Below are 17,015 nucleotides of genomic sequence, written 5' to 3' on the forward strand. Positions count from 1 at the left end.
TCTGCGGGACATTGAATTGGCGGGAAATCTGCAGCTATTACCCATGCCTATTTTACCCACACACAGGAGCGTACAACCAGGGTCGATCCTCACACTAAAACATATTGGATTGCCCGAGAGAGTGGTAACCTGATTCATTTCAGCCTTGATCGAGGGAAGGGGAAAAAAGTATATATAAGACGTCGGCAAACACCGAGGAAATCCATAAGACACTTTACCCCTCGTTTACCAGTCTCTCGACTCTCCTCTCTTCCTCAACTCTCCTTTTCCCGTTCCTTGAGCGAAAGATACCTACATTTTAAAAGAATGCAGCTTCACGTATCGGTTGCCGCTGCGGCCCTTGCCATTTTCTCCCTTGTCGATGCTGCCCAACTTTCTTGGACAGATGCCTACACCAAGGCCAAGAAGGACGTTGCCTCTTTGTCATTGGCACAAAAAGTCGATGTCGCCACTGGTATTGGATGGATGAACGGTCCCTGTGTCGGTAACACTCCTCCCGTCGACAAGATTGACTTCCCTGGTCTCTGTCTTCAGGATTCTCCTCTTGGTGTTCGTTTTGCCTTTAATGTGTCTGGTGGTATCGCTGGTTTGAACACTGCCTCCACTTTTGACAAGACCCTCGCTTTGCAACGAGGTCACGATATGGGCGTTGAGTTCAGAGAAAAGGGTGTCAACGTTCAGTTGGGCCCTGACGTGAACATGGCTCGAGTTCCTGAAGCTGGTCGTAACTGGGAAGGTTTTGGTGAAGACCCTTATCTTACCGGTGTTATGGGTGCCTTGACGGTTGAAGGTATTCAAGCTGAAGGTGTGGTAAGTAGCAAGATCGAATTTACAAAACTTACACAATCTTGATTGCCATCACAAATTGTGCATATGTGAACCACCAAATGCTAACATCACCAACTTGTTACACAGATTGCCACAGCCAAGCATTATATTCTTAATGAACAAGAGCAACAACGTACTACTGTAAGATATTGCGAAGTCAGCATACTTCCATATACATCTAAACTAAACTATCCATCTTTCATCCTCGTAGTCTAGCTCCAACATTGATGATCGTTCCCTCCACGAAGTTTATGTCTGGCCCTTCGCTCGTGCCGTCGAAGCTGGTGTCGCTTCCATCATGTGCTCCTACAACAAGGTCAATGGTGTGTATGCCTGTGAGAACGACGACACCCTTAACCGCATCCTTAAGGAGGAACTTGGATTCAAGGGATTCGTACAGAGTGACTGGCAAGCTACCATGTCTGGTGTCCCCTCTGCCCTGGCTGGTCTTGACATGACCATGCCTGGTGATATCACTTTTGGCAGTGGTAACTCTTACTTTGGAGGCAACTTGACAGCTGCCGTTCGCAATGGCTCTGTTCCTCTCTCTCGTGTTAACGATATGGCCACTCGCATTCTTGCTTCTTGGTACAAGCTTGGTCAAGAGACTCACTACCCATCGGTTGGTGTCAACTTCGTCAACTACACTGACGCTCCTATCCGTAATGTCCAACACAACCATAAGAAGACCATTCGTTCCATTGGTGCTGCTTCCGTCGTTCTTCTTAAGAATAATGGAAATGCCTTGCCTCTTAAGACCCCCAAGTCCATTGGTATCATTGGTAGCGATGGTGGCCCATCCCCTGGCAGCTATAGCGAAACTGCTTGCGCTGATCACGGATGTGACGCAGGTACTCTTGCTGAAGGTTGGGGTTCAGGTACTGCTTGGTTCCCTTACCTTGTTGACCCTTATAAGGGTATCAAGGCTCGTGCCTCCAGAACTACCAAGTTCAAGACCAGTTTTGATGACTATGATCTCGAGGAAGCTGTTGCCGTTGCCAAGGCTGTTGAAACTCCCATCGTTTTTGCTAATGCCGATTCCGGTGAAGGCTACATCACTGTTGGTAACAACCCTGGTGACCGCAGCAACCTCACTCTCTGGCACGGAGGTGATGCCCTCATTGAAGCTGTTGCTGATGCCAACCCCAACACCATTGTCGTCCTTCACACCGTTGGCCCCGTCTTGATGCCCTGGTTGAGCAAGGTCAAGGCTGTTATCAATGCTGGTCTTCCCGGTCAAGAATCTGGTAACTCTCTCGCTGATGTCCTCTTCGGTGATGTTAACCCATCTGGTCGTCTTCCTTACACCAATGCCAAGAAGGCTTCTGACTACCCTGCCCATGCCGTTGATGCTGCTGAAATCGATTATACTGAAGGTCTTCTCATTGGTCACCGCTGGTTCGACGCCAAGAACATCGAGCCTTTGTTCCCCTTCGGTTTCGGATTGTCGTACACCAAGTTTGGTTACAATGCCTTGAAGGTCAAGGCAGCTGGATCCAAGGTCTCTATCACTGCCACCATCAAGAACACCGGTAAGGTCGACGGTGCTGAAATTCCTCAGTTGTACATTGGTTTCCCCAAGTCTGCTGGCGAACCCCCCAAGGTCCTCCGTGGTTTCGAAAAGGTCTTCCTCAAGGCTGGTCACTCCACTAAGGTCACCTTCGATCTTGACACTGCCAAGGAGCTCAGCATCTGGAACAGTGATGCCAGAAAGTGGGAGGTCGTCAAGGGTAGCTTCACCGTTTACGTTGGTGCTTCCAGCCGCGACATTAGACTCCAAGGCACCTTTAAATTGTAATAAGAATATAGTGCATTACCTTTTTCAGATGATGTATTATTTACTGTAACTTTCCATCGACGTTTAAAGAGTAATCTGGTATTCCCTCTAGCCCATGTGCTAATAAACTATAACGTATGAAGTGACTTGTTGTCTGAATAGTGATTAATTAGTGATACAACGGAAGAGGGCAAAGGAATTAGTGGTTGGCATCGTTGCCATAGCATGTGAAGGAGGTATGTAGGATCTTAGAGGACGACAATAGGGTGTTTAGGAGTGCATAAACTACGGCGGTGAGTCGTATTTGAAAGAATGATGGCAGCTGTTCAAAATTTCCTAGATGAAAAATCAGCCGTGGAAAATTTTGATGACGACACAATTTCTCTGGCGGTGAATACTGTGAGTGCTGGAACAGCCAGAGGAGGGTAGAAAATCGGCACAGTGTAGAAAGTGTAGAAATCCCTCTTTCTCCAATACGTAGCTATGGTGCGTATATATTTTGATCACTTGTATACACGGCCTGTCTTCGATACAGATGTATCTGTATTGGATGGATGGATGGATTCAATGCTGCGCAAAAAAAAAAAGTGGTGACATTCCGGCATGGTGAAAATTTCAATGGTCCTAATCGCTTTGGTAACGACATTACACTTATTCGACTACAAAGCAACCATCGAGATGTTCGACAGACTGCAATCTGTTCTAAGAACTTTTACGCCATCTTATGTTGAAAATGGAGTTCGCGTCTCCATTTGTATACATAATATTGTGCACCACAAGCTGAACAACCTAATTTTGTATTGTTGGCATTAACTGACCTGATTTCCTTCACCCTCTATAGCCTAAGCAAGTTCAGGACATCAAGAACTTCCTTGAGATTGCCCGCAGAAAGGACGCAAAGTGTAAGTGAGAGCTTTTTCAGAACGCCAGATCTCGTTTGCTGTCATTAACCTTTCTTGCTGCCTTAGCCGCTGCCATCAAGAAGAACGCTGACAACGTCAAGTTCAAGGTCAGATGCTCTCGCTACTTGTACACTCTTGTCGTCAAGGACGCCCAGAAGGCTGACAAGCTCCGTCAATCCCTCCCCCCTGGTAAGCACCATTGTTTTTTAAGTTAGGAGAACCGCGCCTGAGATTTTATGACTGACTGTCTGTTTTTTCTATTTACAGCTTTGGTTGTCAAGGACATTTAAATGTTCTGTGTAGACGTGTATCAATAAAAAACGAGTGCAATTCGAAACTTTTCAACAATGGGTTGACATGTGTGTGACACTATGGCGCTGGGTTAACATGTTACAGATAGATACGGTTTGCCCAATTCCACGATATTGGTGAATAGTAGAGAGATGAAGTCTAGGGGATGTAGTGGGACAATGGGTAGGGCTGATCGTAAATGACAGATTGGATGTAGTTCACGCCTTCGTCGACGGGGAACCCGCGTGATGATGATTAGTGATGAAACCGGTATAACTTTAAAGTACCCTTTTCTTCAGCCTAACCGAAAACATTATGCTTAACCGCATGCGCATCGAAGCAAGTATGTATTCCATTCAGATAGGCGGCCAAGAAGCAGCGGCACGCATCATTTCAACGTCTGAGCTCCAACAAGGGTCGTCAAAGAAAAGAAAGCATATTAAAACCGGCATCCGGACTATAAAAATATGGAGCACGAAGTTCCTTTGACTCTAATGGGGCAAGTCACCGGTATTCGGCATTCAAAACTAAAGAAACAGGTGTTTCCAAGAGTCATGCCAAACATGTGGGTGTGTGAACGTGAAGCTTAAACACCTGCTTATGGCAATTGTTCTTCATATATAACTTTGTATCACAGTTGCCTGGTACTGTAAACATTACCATGGTAGCCACTATGGCCAATATCAGTAGCTATGGGATAAGTTGACCAGCCATGAGCTGGTACTGGTGCCAAAGCCAGCCTGAATACGCGGCCGATTTCACCGGCCGATGATTGGCAGCGGCTTTGTTTCAGTAATATTGGTAAGACGATCCAGGCCTTTTTTTCCTTTCACGCCATCCAACACACTGACGTACTCATGCCTATGCTTGCCCTCCAACCAGTCAAAATGAGTGGTTGTTTTTTACAGCGGCCACCGTGGGATCAATCTGACTTGGTCGAAGAGACGTGTACGGTATGGTTAGGGAAAATAGGAGAATTCCCAAATCCGCAAGTATAGTCCAAAGCTACACTTGCTTCACTTCCTCCTCTGCCTCCCACCACTAGGGCTTCAGAATATGACATGGCTGTGGTGGGCCCTTTAAATTTATTGCCTTGGGTTGCACGGTTTCCAAAACGATACTCTGAGCGCAAGGGCAAAAGCCAAATGCGAACGAAATTTTTTTTGCTGGTACAGCCCAGCCCCATCAGACAAATGAAGCAGGTCTTCCCGCAAAACTGTAGTTTTGTACCGGCTGTTCCCAAAGGTTAAATTTTCTCAAGCTATAACAAAGCAGCAGTAAAACTTGCCCAACCTGTAGTGATCGATTGTTGTTTGTCCCTTGCAGTGTTTGTTTTACCAATAATATGGAAGTAATCTAAAGATGAACAATGTCCGTCAGGTCATACTTGAGCCCCACACGCGTGCGTGGCATTCACTTCAAAATATGACACACCACCTGCTTTTTTCCAACCATCATTCCATCGATTAAAAGGCCAGGAAATTCTGGTTCAACGCTGGCAAAGTTGGGCTGTGGGAATGTACAAGAGCTAGGCTACTTATCACCAATGATCTTCCCTGGCTTCCCCGCATTTTCCCAATTCTGATACAGCCAGGAAAACTCCGCATCGTACGTGAATATTGGCCTAGTACAATCGTCTTTCTATTATTCCAATCTCGGTCACCTACATGGAGTAACGTTCATCGGCTGGTCAAACATATAAAACGGTTGAAGCTTTCTTTTCTGTCTACCGATGCTAAGGTGAAAGCGAAAGTATAAAGGAAAAAGGCAAATGACCGGCCGGGTTTCTAGGTGTGAACCCATTAAGGTTCTGAGTTCCACATTCTGGTTATTGGGGCCTGAAAATTACATGGTGTAAGATTCGCTTTCTTTACTTTCTTTTGTTCACTTTCCTTTCTTTCCTTTTCACCATGGTCGAAGTTTCTGCCTATGGCATAAGAGTGTTAGACCGCATCAACATGATACTTATGTTTATAGTGTGCGTCGTTTGCGTCCGGAATGCATTGGTCTGCCTTAAGCAGTATAGGCGCACCAAAGGGTCAATGTAAAGAAAAATTTTCCGCTTAGTTTGCTGTAACATTGGCAACACATGGTTTGACTAACATTTTACAGTCACCTTATCAACTTGGCTCAAGTTACGGTATTATTTATTCATCGACTGGTATACGGCTGCATCCCGCTATTTGAAATAGCCAGCTGTTCGATCTTTCCGTTTCTTGTCTCGTAAGCCCATACCCATTCAAACTGAGCTTCAAACAACGATTCATCATTTACTCATACGTTGTTTTCACTTTCAGGTGTTGGCACATTACCTACCTTTTATTTTACATTGTCATGTTGAAGCGATGTTTGATTCTGGAATCTTCACGCCATTCTCGACTTATTCAAATTATTGGCATCGTTTTGATCCTTGTTCGATTCGCTGACTGGCCATACGAACTCACTTTCCACAACATTCAAGCTCAGATGGAGCAACCAATTGAAAGCGGGCAAACATGCTGGGCGACTTGGTATGTTTTGGGCTCGTCCATGTCACGAGAACAAGTAATTGAGACTCACCTGTGAAATTTTTTGTGTGTGTTTTTTTTGACAGGGGAAGCGGTGTCCTTATTCTTAATTTCATTGGCGACACACTGGCCAACCTGTTTCTAAGTGGATTGTTTGTGCGCAGGTAACTAAGAAAGGCTATGGGTTATTTGTACCACAGTCTACTCACTTATTTATGCATCGCAGATTATTCAAACATTTGAAAGTACGAACCAATATGATTGTCAACCAAAGAAGTCAACTCGTGGAATATATTGCACGAAAATCCTTGGTGTGCTTGATTCTTACCTTCTTGGTCAATTTGACCATGAATCTCTTCAAATTGACTTCTTTCTTAGGGGACCGTTCCGATGTAAGCTATCCCTTTTTTTTTTTTTTTGGTTGGCCGCTTTTCGATCGTCTTCTTCATGCGGACTATGATCGAGCCCAAGATGTTAAAAATCTACGCTTTACTTGATTTAGGCTTTCACACCATTATTTGAAATCATCGAATCGACGCTACTTGTTGAGGCGCTTCGTGTTGATCATGAAAACCTCCACAGCAATCATTTTTGTGAAAGCTGCGGCTTCATCATCGCTGCCAGCACACTAGGCGACGGCACTGGTCGTACCCGCAGAAAGTCTTCCATCGTTCGAGTATTGAGTGGGTCACAATTGAAAGACATGGCTCCGGCGTTGAACGAAGTTAGTAAACCAGAAGAATCCTTCACCGTCAGCATGAATTCCATTCACCACGATCGACACGAGTTACACCATCGACCTGAATGGAACAACAACGACTACAGGATGTTTTAGTCCTCCCATTATGGAAAACGGGATTATAATTCTTCATGTTTATTCTTCTATTGTTTCCATGTATTTCTTTCATCCAGTCAACCAATTTTTTGTATATAATAATATCTTTTTCATTATTCCCTCCCATTCCTAAAAGTCAGTATAAGATCTAGTCAGCAATCATGGCAGTAGTAGATATCCTATCTTAACCGCCAATAATAAAGAAAACCAACCAGCCCAGAGGGTGTGGAAGAAGCATTCAACTAATTTTTCCATGGCCGCTAATGTATGTATCAACTGAATTTTCTATCAGATTCTACGTGAGACTTGGGCGCAAAGAAGCTTGCTTGAATAAGTACATGGGTTTCAAGCCCTTGGGCACTTTAATTCACCAGCAAAAATGGTCATTTCTTCTATTGAATACTATAAAGAACCGTTAGGCGTAGTGATAGCTCGCCCCACCGCTGGTGCTTGACCGGTTCACTGGTCTCAACCAAGTTGGGTCGATGACGTTGTGGTTTTCGTGCCTAAATTGGTATCAGCAAGTATGCAAATAAAATTTTCTTTATATTCTACTTTTTTACATTTCCCCTTTTTTTTTTTTTCTTTATTCTTTTCTTGTCATTTCCACCATTTCTGCTCTCTTTCTGCCTGCTTCAGCTGATGGATATACCCAATTTATCAGTATGGTGCCTCATTCATGGATTTGAAATGTCACGGATTTAATCGCTATTCAGTGAAACAACCTGTTGGCATAAGGACGGCCTCCAATACGGGGTCCAACGGCTGACAATAGCCGTGCGAGGCTTTTCCACTGGGTATCCGGCAGGCAGAGAGATGTGCGAGTGGGGCAGCTCGGTCGATGGAGGAAGGGAACCACTGCCTAAAATATGGCGCGTGGCCTGGGCAGTGTGTTTTCTTCACAATAATGAATGGATGACGCCATTTTCAAAGAGAAAAGTCTCTATTCCCCAACTCATACTCAAAAAGAACTGCTGTTTCTTCAGGCATTTCGCGTTGATATTCAACGCACCTCACGGATCATCCGACTCTAAGGCGTCTGTTCGGCTTACTCGAACGCATGTGTTCTTTTTCTTTGTACCGTGCTTCACCCGTCTGCCCCACTCCGTTTGGTCGCACAACATTCGATCGGCCTTTTCGATTTCGCAAGAACATCGAATGGAACACTCTAGGACCCCCAATATAAAAACAAAAAAATTTCTTACCAGCTTATAACAGACATTCAAAGTACCAGTTTTTTTCGTGTAATAAATCACTCTGTTTTGCTACAAGATAACCTGTTGCTAATCATGTCGATCACCGATTGAATTGGCCCCCCCCGCCATCTTTTTCCAGTGCACGAAAGGGGTACCGTAATAACGAATAGAACCTATGGCGTCATCGCACCGCACCGCACCCTCTATCTACCCTTTTTTTTCACTTTTATGTGTCGCTCACTAAGCTGCAGTTTTCCTCGATCCATCCAACAGCTGTGTTTCCGAGATTCACGTTCTGAAACAAATAAATGAAAGCGGATCGCGCAGACGTGCTTCAGACCAGCAACGTGTTCTATTTTTGATCCCAGCTGTGTCTTCCATACCGCGGCGAAAGCAACAGATGAATACCGTATCATTCAAGGGCAGAGTGGTTGTGCAGGGAGGCGACAAGACAACCATGCTGCAGGGTGCGATCGATGCTAAAGGAGGTCAAGCACGCGATAACTAGCCTCATAGTTGGTAAGCAACTGTGTGTTTATATAGAATGTGAATGGCTCAATCTTGAACCCACACTGGATTTTTTTTTTATTCGTCTGGGCTACGGGGGAAAAAAATAAACATACAAATGTCAAAAGAGGAGTACTATCAATGACATTGGAGTTGGTGATATGAGAAGGAGTGAGGGGTTTGATTGAGTTGTTGCATTGCGTTGCGTTGAGCTGGTCGTTGACTGGCCAGCGCAAAGGTATAGTACATCATGAAGAAAGGGGAAGATTTGGATCAACAGGGTAACCAACAGTTTAGAAAAGACAATCTGGGAGGGGGCAGGCTATTGTCCCAATGAGCATTGGTTGGCATTCTTGTCCCAAATCGTCTGGACAAGGTACTGACTTCCTTCCATTTCAATGTTGTAGCTCGCGTTGCTTCCAGCCACTTGCTTGTAAGCACCAAACCATTGCTGCATAGACACACCTGAACCTGAGCACAAGTCTCCAAGTTCAATCTCAGTAGGAGGCGAAGTGGTACTATCCTGGGTGACCCAAGCATTGTTACGGGGATCAGTGAGGATATCTTGAAGTTCATGGGAGAAAATTGTGATAGCAGCATCGATACTTGGGCTGCCGTTGGGTGATGAATTGGCATTGATAGGTGGAATGCAGCTAAAACGAAAAATTGGGTTAACCTATTTGATCTTTCCGACTCAAAAAAAATAATTATAGTATCGTACTTGTTAGGGCATAGACCAGGATAACCAATAAAGATCCATTGATAGTTGTCGGTATGGTAATTGTAACCACAGTGCTTGGTACAGAAATCAGAGTCCTGAACGTTGCTACCGGCCAAAATGACATAAATGCCATTGGGATCGATGGAGTTGGTGGTGCTCAAGTAACCGGATTTGACGGCTTCGGTGATGATGGTTTCATGCACAGTAATATCGGTCAAGTTGAGTTGTTGACTACCAGTATCACTGACACCAGCGTAGAGCTTTAACGGTCCAGTGACCGAAGCGCCCGAGTTGTCGGTATATTCACTGACTAAAATAACCGTAAAATGTAAATTACAAGTACTCTACGATCTACCTTCAAGCCGATACTTACGAGTCTTGAACCAGCCGGAACTAGAAATATTGCTTGCAAAGTTCATGAATGTGATTTGATCGTGTTGCGACTGTTCTGAACTCCAATCACCGTAAAAGATCAAATAGACTAAATATGAAAGTTAGACAAGCGTTTGAGAATAACGAGATAATGTTTTGCTGATATCGAGTAGGAAACGGCCCAGAAAAAAAACGAAAGCGTACCATTAATCTCTCCAGAAAGAACGTTTCCTCCCTGATTGGACAAATTGTACTTGGCGGATGAAGTACCGCTAGGAGTTGGGGTGGATGAGGTTTGTGATGGAGCAGCTGATGACGATGGATCTTGAGCTACGACAGTAGTAGCCAAAGCAGCTACAATGCCAACAGCGAGCGACACAATGTTGACCATTGAATGAACAGAGTTGAGAAAGGCGTAGTCTGTGAGGCTGGGTTGTGCCTTAGAATATTATGGCCGAAATGAAGTCAATATGATTGGCTGGTGCCTCAGGCCCGCTAAATTTAGATATTTATTACTTTTCATCGACACATTGAATCATACAAGTCTTGACCAACACTAATAACATTGGCATGGTATTCATTTTGATCTTCTATGGCTTCCTTGGCAGCGTTTGTCCATATTTTACACGGACTGTCTCCATCTAAGTCTGGCTTCGGTAGCTGACCCCATAATAAAAGCCGGTTCCCTTATGCGAATGGAAAAATTTTACAAGTCAGTCAGGCAGGCTGGCAGAGGCTGAGCTCCACAAACAATCTGCGCCCCACTCTGACTTACCTATACCATTCAACCGATCAGCAGCAACAACGCCTTCCGTCCGAAACATCCAAAAGTGCCCGTTGTTGCAAGAATGTAAGCACACCTGGCAAGGCATGGTGATATGATATCCAATAGCATTACCACTAACACATAGTCAGTACAGGCGTTATTATGCCAAGAAAACTGTCAAAGCCTTACCATGTTAAACACGCTATATCGCGGATTTTACAACTGCACATGTTCGTTTTGTAATCTGTCCCAACCAGCTGCACACTTCGCCACCGTATACATATAAGTTAGTCAATGAGGCTGGGAACGGATCAAGGGTGGGTTACTACGTACGAGGAAGGCGGGATATCGGTGGAATACAGCTCCACAGTCATGTCGGCTAGTAACATCGCCTTCATACCTCGCTTGCATACGTGCATGGAACAAAACCGGCAACTGAGCATGCAAACCGTTTTATGTCGAAACTGGTCATTGATGGCCATGTTGGTTGGTGAGGCTGTAAAGAAGAGAGCTAACAAGAAAACCTTCAAGTAATTAGTTCGATGGTTGATTAATTTTCGTTTCCTTTATTTTTTAATATAAGACAAGCAAAGATTTCGAGCTTATAACACTTGAAGCAATAAATTTCCTTCACGGCTGGTCGGAGACGTGCGCGATGACTGCTACCAGGACCCCCATTCACCAACTTGTTTTTATATATTTCCTGTGTTGTTATTTGGCCGCTCGTGCAAATTTCCACCCCTTCCCTTGGACCGGCCAAGGTGGGGTCTCACTTCTGACGGCCTGCCATATTTTCATTTCCTGATCATCATCTACAATAGGATATGCAATGGCAGGGCTTGGTACAGGCGTGATGGGCGATTTGGATTTTCGAGCGTGGCTACCGCCAAAGGTAGGTGTAAAAGTTCCCGACAGCCGAATGTTGACTTTCTCTATGGCTCGACTAGCAAGGTTGCCTTTTTGTTTCCACAGTGCAGGTGACCTTCTGGGTGGAATGGGAAAAGCAGAAGGCGTAGGGGTAATGGAATTGTCGTATGACTCGGTGGTGTGGTTGGTATGCCAGTAAGGATAGACTTCGTCCAAGGCAGGAACCGGTTTCTCTTCTTCCTGGACATCCTTATTGTTTGCTTGTTGTTCTCGTCTCCACCATGCTAGTTGTCGTTGATAGAAACTTTTGGCTGCAGCTGGGTCGTCGAAGTGCAGGTCTCCCAAATCCTGATGTTGCCGACGACGTCGTTGTCGAAGCACCAAAAAAATACCAATGGAGGTCATCACAAAGACAAATAAAATGCAACCCACGATAGCCCATTGCCATGGAGGCAAGGTGTTGTTTGCGGATTCATTGGACAGGCAGTGCCCATTTTGACACTTTTGTGACTCACACTGGCGATCTTGAAGACAGCCTTGGCCGCTGGACAGCGTATTTTGACAAATACCGACGCCGTTCAGTGCAGAACAATACGTCCCCGATGTGCAGTTATCATGTACATTACTAATGAAGGGGCCACCAAATGATATACTACAGAAGGATTTTTTTAGTTTAAAAGCAAAAAGAAAATCGGTGATACTTGAATAAAGAAAAAAAAGCAACACATCTTACCTTTCCGTACTACATATTTGATTGAGCTGTGCTGTTTTAGCCGAGCAAACAGAGTTGAGGCAGATCGACAAAGTTCCCGAACACTCATCGTCTCTTCCCTAAAAGAGAAGTGACCATACCGGTTTGTGACTCTATTGACAGATATATTTGGAACAAGCTTTCAACGCAGCTTACCGTATCGCAAGCCGATCCTATAGCGAGCAATGGTTGACAAGATAGTTGAGAGTTGGGACAATATGTGGTAGAATTGCAGGGTACTGGCGGGTTATGGGTGGCGTTATCCCCTACATGCATGGCCGTAAATCGAAGTCAGTGACATGTCCATATATATTAAAAGATACCTCTTAGGTCAAGTAACCAAAAGCCGTGTAGAGAGAAAAAGAAAATATTTACAGCCAAGCGTGATCCCCAAAATGGTACATGATCGCCATTGGCATGAATTCGAATCAGGATCGCAAGAACTAGAAAACAGAACGGAAACAGAAAATAGTTTAGTTCAGACGCAATGGCATTTCTGTACTTAAGATAGCTCACTGACAGCATGGAACTGTTGCAGGAATCTTGGTATAAGGTGCTATTTGACCAAGTGGTTGGAGGGGTACATGAAGACCTTTTTGAGAGCAACTGATTAGAGTCCATTTATCATACGAATTTTATTATTTTGCATCACATTGCTTGTACTGTTATATTCGAATTTTATCTCACCCTATAGTTGCTGCCATAGTATATAAAGCTGAATTGAGGATGACCAAAATGACAGGAAATGGGAGACCAACCAGTGGCGACATGAAAAAAAGAAGGGGGGAGTAGATGAAGGAAAGAAAAGTAAAAGATTATTGCTGCAGCTTTATTAAAAGGACTGGTTTTATGATTCGCATCACTTCGGTACAGTTTCCGAACCAAGCTTGACATGCGGCCACATCAAAGTAGCATTGCATGTATTTTTTCTTCTTTTTTGTTTATAAACTTGCCATCATTATGACTATTCCTTTTTTTTTCACAGATTTCACTCATTTCGTCACCTGTTTTATAGAAAGTAATTGTAGACAATAATAAATTGAGCTATAGGTATAATGCACATGTTCACACTTCATTCACCGTCTCAACGATGGCCGGCCGCTAATACAGTACGATCGAGACGGGACCAGTATATCTATTAAGTTGCGCTGAAGGGACACATAAATCCTCCAGCAGGTGGAGTTAGAGTAATGGTAGGGGTGTATCCAAAATAACTTAGACCCCAAATATGAATGGTGATTCCAAAGTCAACTTCCAGTGGTTGAGTGGTGTTTGATTTTGGGCCTGGACCACAGGAAGCCAATATCTGGTTCATCACAGCATCATCGGGCTTGGCTTGATAATTGATATCAATGGGCAGCGTCATCTTGTATTGAGAGACCGGCCTCAACACGACATTGCTTTGTTGGCCACGACCAAAGATGGTACCGGTCAGTGAATGTCGTACGAACGTGTCTATGACAACAGCCGTAACAGGAACATAGTTGTTTCGATTATCAGTGGCAATATCTAGGTCCCACGATGCCATATAGGTGGTGGCAGAAGGATTATAGGTGACAGTCGGACCTACAACCAGAGAGGCACCTTGGATTTGCAGTAGAGGGAGTCGGGGCCAAATAAACGCCAGAGTGATCGATATGCAGACAATAAGGCCGAACAATACAATGACAATAGAAGACCGTGTGCATGAGCTGCACATCCATCGCCGTTTCTGAACAAAGAATCCTTTTTTGCCAAATAGTCCTTTTTCACGATCAAAGCCATCCTCATTCTTATTTTCTTGGTCTGCATCGATGGATGCCTTTGATATCGTCGACGTCTCGCTCTCATGGTCTTGCGTTGGAGGTGCCGATGAATGTTCCTCTGCTAATGGTTTTATGTCAAACAGATGCGTTTCAATCTTGGTTTCCGGAAATGAAGTAAATAGCGTCAGGTCGTCGTTGCTAAGATATACTATTTTGTTCGACGGTGTGTCTTCCAGATTGTCGTTCTTTTGAGCGTCTGTGGGACTCACAGCTATGCAATAAAACGGGTTAGCTTAATGATCATCAATATATATATTCTACTGTACTATTTCTTTACAGATCATTGCCAGCGGTACATACCTCGCTGTTGCTCTGGTGACGATATGTATTTCTCCCATGCTGGATTTTCATGTCGTTCTTCAACGGCTACGGGTGGCCCAACCCCTTTCACGTGGCCATGCTGATTATTTTCTGGAAGACTTGACTCCTTGCCCTTAGTTTCATTACCCTCCTTCGTTGATAGAACATCGTTTGCCGTAGGTGACTCATTCTTTTGATTTGCCAATCCATCAGCACTGCCATCTGAGTTGATGGTGGTGGGCTCAGCCGCTTGGGATCTGTCCGCAGTGTGGGCTGTGGCATTGCTGGTGCCTTCTTTGTTCAAATATGACATGACCCACACAAGAAAGACAAATGAATCAGTAAGAGGATAGAATGTTGAGTGGAATGGAAATCAGTGATAAAAAAATCAAGGCTGGTGCTGTACAAGTAAGATTAGTTTCCGCTATTGTATGGCCAGAAACAAAATAATGTATTTATTAGGCAGCATTCACCACTCGAAAAATAAAAATAAATAAAGTTTTCAAGTATGATTTATTGTTATCGCAGGAATGTTGGAATTGTCCTGCCCCAAGACGGGAGATACAGTAAAAGGGATTGGCTGAGGAAAAAAAATGGATGACGCGGATTCTAGGTTCGTGGTATGGCCATTGAACAGTATGTGCGATGCAGCTGACTGTTCAACAGGGATGCTCTTGGTTAAAGCAACCAATAGGTGTATCTTACAATTTCTTGTAAGCAAATGGCTTAGTCTCTTGTTTTAGTTGGTCCATAGACCACTTGTAATTGGGAGCAATCTTAGCCATACGAGGATTGCATTGCCAAGTGCCTGTTTCTGTTCAAGATGTTGGTAAATGGTGTCATGGATGAAGTCAGCGATCAACCCCACTTACCAAAAGTCTTTGTAGGGTCGCAATTGCACTTGGATTTCATCTCAGGCTCGGTTGGGCAGTGCATAAAAGGAGGATGCTAGAATGACGGAGGCGTTAGGAAAAAAGAACAATTATAAATGATTCCTATTGCTTTGACTTACGGTGTAGCCAATGTCGTTGAAGAAATGAACTTCGCTCTCTTTAAGCATAAGAGCTACTGCAACAGAGTGAACTGGAGCATCTCCCCATCTACATGAAGAAAAAATTAGTTGTGTGAGCTTAAAGATGAGTATGCTCATCACAGGGGTGACTGACCTTTCGTAGAAGAAGCCACCGGACTTGTCTAAATGCTCGAAATAGGATACGTATTGCTCTGATCGTAGCCAGTTCAAGTCACCGACCTCAAAGTTGCTCCAGAAGTGGCAAAAGTTGTATGTCTCATTTTTGTCGTCGTCGTGTATCCATTTTGAAATACTGCTGTTGCCTGTTGTCATCCATTCGGGGTGTTGCTTCATCCAATCAACAACGGTGTGCCAGAAGGTTTGTAAGGTGTTTGGGTAGTCAGTTAAGGAGAGAGTCCAGCCTAGAAAGGATAGAGACGGGTCAGCGAAAATAATTAATATGCGGTATATGCTTGCTTCTGATCATACCATATTTGTACTTCTTGGCAGCCATTAAACCAAAGACATCATAGTCAATATCACAGTGATAGCTGACACCCGGCTCGACACGCCAGTAGTACTGATAGTCCATCATCAAAGGATGTCTGAAAAAGTAGCCTGACTGGAATCTAATCATTCCAGAATGCAAGGTTGTTGGTCGTTAGATTGTGGTGATCACTTTCATCTCCCTTTGCCCAGACCTTTGACGATTCATGCTTCCTACCTGCACATATGTCGATAACTTTCGCTGTCTGCATATGGAACACCGTCCTTAACAGCTTTTGCACGACCATCAGCAGCTTTCTTTTGATCGACCCAATCAGGATATCCCCACATGTCCTTATCGACAAAGCCGAACTTCACTTCGGATTCAGTGAGGTTGAGAATGGTGTTTATGAATTCCTCAGTGAAGTGAGCATCGTTTAAAATGACGTATGGGTAATGATACTTCGAATTGAACACCTTCTCGAGCTGTGTTATGGACTGGACCAAGCCGCCTGCTTCACTGTTGCGTGCAAGAATAATGAAAGTGGCATTTGCCGTGCCAATTTGTTTCTTATATTTCCTAATCGATTTACCACCGGCCAGGATATAAGAGGGATTGACAGCAAAAGGAATGCTACCCATATTCTTGACCATAGCTTGTTCCACCGTTGGGGCTAATGAAGACGCGAGGCAGAGTCAGAAAAATGTAAGATGCATCGTATTAGGTTGATTATCGTAACATGTTACCAAAAATCTTGATGGCAGGCGCACTTTCCTGCTGGTGGGTAACCGCAGCCAAGACATACCCAGATAAGGCCACCAACGTCAATAGGGCTTTGAGCCCGTTGTTGAATATCATTGTCTTGAATGAGATAGAAACTGGATAAAGAGAGGAATCGCTCCAAAGTGGCTCTATTCATAGTATTTTGAACCGTCGTAATAACGATAAGTAAGATCAATGTGATTACCGTTTTGTATACAAGGGGGTGTGTGTACTGAGCACAATTAGGAAAGATTGGTCTATTGAACTGATAGAAGAAAAACTAAACCGGTACATGGCGGCTTTTCACCATGATTAATGAATATGCAGCT

General features: G+C 44.2%; 8 protein-coding genes across 8 annotated transcripts; 3 read left to right on the forward strand and 5 right to left on the reverse strand.

Moving 5' to 3' along the window:
* The first annotated feature begins 216 nt into the window (after positions 1–216).
* On the forward strand, positions 217–2,903 carry K450DRAFT_227770 (uncharacterized protein). Its single transcript, XM_051586790.1, has 3 exons — positions 217–810; positions 916–969; positions 1,040–2,903. The coding sequence occupies exons 1-3, from the start codon at positions 307–309 to the stop codon at positions 2,624–2,626; spliced, it is 2,145 nt and encodes a 714-aa protein (XP_051447570.1). The 5' UTR covers positions 217–306; the 3' UTR covers positions 2,627–2,903.
* Positions 2,904–3,041: 138 nt separating this feature from the next.
* K450DRAFT_227774 (uncharacterized protein) lies at positions 3,042–3,859 on the forward strand. The gene is made up of 4 exons (XM_051586791.1): positions 3,042–3,091; positions 3,447–3,507; positions 3,574–3,696; positions 3,775–3,859. The coding sequence occupies exons 1-4, from the start codon at positions 3,089–3,091 to the stop codon at positions 3,795–3,797; spliced, it is 210 nt and encodes a 69-aa protein (XP_051447571.1). The 5' UTR covers positions 3,042–3,088; the 3' UTR covers positions 3,798–3,859.
* Positions 3,860–5,708: 1,849 nt separating this feature from the next.
* Positions 5,709–7,376, forward strand: K450DRAFT_292817 (uncharacterized protein; the record flags this gene model as incomplete). Its single annotated transcript, XM_051593589.1, has 6 exons — positions 5,709–5,776; positions 5,911–6,021; positions 6,096–6,308; positions 6,392–6,469; positions 6,532–6,616; positions 6,808–7,376. 6 exons carry the CDS (start codon positions 5,709–5,711, stop codon positions 7,138–7,140), a joined length of 888 nt encoding a protein of 295 aa, XP_051447572.1. The 3' UTR covers positions 7,141–7,376.
* A 1,628-nt stretch (positions 7,377–9,004) lies between these two features.
* Positions 9,005–10,383, reverse strand: K450DRAFT_227778 (uncharacterized protein). Its single transcript, XM_051586792.1, has 4 exons — positions 10,141–10,383; positions 9,938–10,045; positions 9,565–9,874; positions 9,005–9,496 (listed from the first exon to the last, which is right to left on the reverse strand). The coding sequence occupies exons 1-4, from the start codon at positions 10,325–10,327 to the stop codon at positions 9,166–9,168; spliced, it is 936 nt and encodes a 311-aa protein (XP_051447573.1). The 5' UTR covers positions 10,328–10,383; the 3' UTR covers positions 9,005–9,165.
* Positions 10,384–10,649: 266 nt separating this feature from the next.
* On the reverse strand, positions 10,650–11,184 carry K450DRAFT_170781 (uncharacterized protein; the record flags this gene model as incomplete). The annotated part of the gene is made up of 3 exons (XM_051584124.1): positions 10,650–10,836; positions 10,892–10,966; positions 11,036–11,184. The coding sequence occupies 3 exons, from the start codon at positions 11,182–11,184 to the stop codon at positions 10,650–10,652; spliced, it is 411 nt and encodes a 136-aa protein (XP_051447574.1).
* On the reverse strand, positions 11,034–13,115 carry K450DRAFT_227788 (uncharacterized protein). The gene is made up of 6 exons (XM_051586793.1): positions 13,008–13,115; positions 12,841–12,926; positions 12,696–12,763; positions 12,477–12,586; positions 12,303–12,400; positions 11,034–12,221 (listed from the first exon to the last, which is right to left on the reverse strand). The coding sequence occupies exons 2-6, from the start codon at positions 12,843–12,845 to the stop codon at positions 11,414–11,416; spliced, it is 1,089 nt and encodes a 362-aa protein (XP_051447575.1). The 5' UTR covers positions 12,846–12,926; positions 13,008–13,115; the 3' UTR covers positions 11,034–11,413.
* A 343-nt stretch (positions 13,116–13,458) lies between these two features.
* On the reverse strand, positions 13,459–14,738 carry K450DRAFT_278250 (uncharacterized protein; the record flags this gene model as incomplete). The annotated part of the gene is made up of 2 exons (XM_051593287.1): positions 13,459–14,336; positions 14,426–14,738. 2 exons carry the CDS (start codon positions 14,736–14,738, stop codon positions 13,459–13,461), a joined length of 1,191 nt encoding a protein of 396 aa, XP_051447576.1.
* Positions 14,739–14,933: 195 nt separating this feature from the next.
* Positions 14,934–16,802, reverse strand: K450DRAFT_227793 (uncharacterized protein). Its single transcript, XM_051586794.1, has 7 exons — positions 16,671–16,802; positions 16,162–16,597; positions 15,927–16,066; positions 15,592–15,859; positions 15,438–15,525; positions 15,298–15,373; positions 14,934–15,239 (listed from the first exon to the last, which is right to left on the reverse strand). Exons 1-7 carry the CDS (start codon positions 16,780–16,782, stop codon positions 15,127–15,129), a joined length of 1,233 nt encoding a protein of 410 aa, XP_051447577.1. The 5' UTR covers positions 16,783–16,802; the 3' UTR covers positions 14,934–15,126.
* Positions 16,803–17,015: the final 213 nt, after the last annotated feature.

The sequence above is a fragment of the Umbelopsis ramanniana genome, assembly GCF_025399195.1.
Source record: "Umbelopsis ramanniana AG unplaced genomic scaffold K450scaffold_9, whole genome shotgun sequence".
In the NCBI taxonomy this organism is placed as follows: Eukaryota; Fungi; Mucoromycota; class Umbelopsidomycetes; order Umbelopsidales; family Umbelopsidaceae; genus Umbelopsis; species Umbelopsis ramanniana.

Coding starts and splice junctions, on each gene's coding strand:
- K450DRAFT_227770 (XM_051586790.1), top strand. CDS start 307: ATGCAGCTTCACGTATCGGTTGCCGCTGCGGCCCTTGCCATTTTCTCC. Junction 811..915: donor GTATTCAAGCTGAAGGTGTG/GTAAGTAGCAAG, acceptor CTTGTTACACAG/ATTGCCACAGCCAAGCATTA. Junction 970..1,039: donor AAGAGCAACAACGTACTACT/GTAAGATATTGC, acceptor TCATCCTCGTAG/TCTAGCTCCAACATTGATGA.
- K450DRAFT_227774 (XM_051586791.1), top strand. Junction 3,508..3,573: donor CCGCAGAAAGGACGCAAAGT/GTAAGTGAGAGC, acceptor TTGCTGCCTTAG/CCGCTGCCATCAAGAAGAAC. Junction 3,697..3,774: donor CCGTCAATCCCTCCCCCCTG/GTAAGCACCATT, acceptor TTCTATTTACAG/CTTTGGTTGTCAAGGACATT.
- K450DRAFT_227778 (XM_051586792.1), bottom strand. CDS start 10,327: ATGGTCAACATTGTGTCGCTCGCTGTTGGCATTGTAGCTGCTTTGGCT. Junction 9,875..9,937: donor TTCCGGCTGGTTCAAGACTC/GTAAGTATCGGC, acceptor CGGTTATTTTAG/TCAGTGAATATACCGACAAC. Junction 9,497..9,564: donor CCTGGTCTATGCCCTAACAA/GTACGATACTAT, acceptor TTTTCGTTTTAG/CTGCATTCCACCTATCAATG.
- K450DRAFT_227788 (XM_051586793.1), bottom strand. Junction 12,401..12,476: donor TAGGATCGGCTTGCGATACG/GTAAGCTGCGTT, acceptor CTTCTCTTTTAG/GGAAGAGACGATGAGTGTTC. Junction 12,222..12,302: donor CAAATATGTAGTACGGAAAG/GTAAGATGTGTT, acceptor ATCCTTCTGTAG/TATATCATTTGGTGGCCCCT.
- K450DRAFT_227793 (XM_051586794.1), bottom strand. CDS start 16,782: ATGATATTCAACAACGGGCTCAAAGCCCTATTGACGTTGGTGGCCTTA. Junction 16,067..16,161: donor AGTTATCGACATATGTGCAG/GTAGGAAGCATG, acceptor TGGAATGATTAG/ATTCCAGTCAGGCTACTTTT. Junction 15,860..15,926: donor TGCCAAGAAGTACAAATATG/GTATGATCAGAA, acceptor TATCCTTTCTAG/GCTGGACTCTCTCCTTAACT.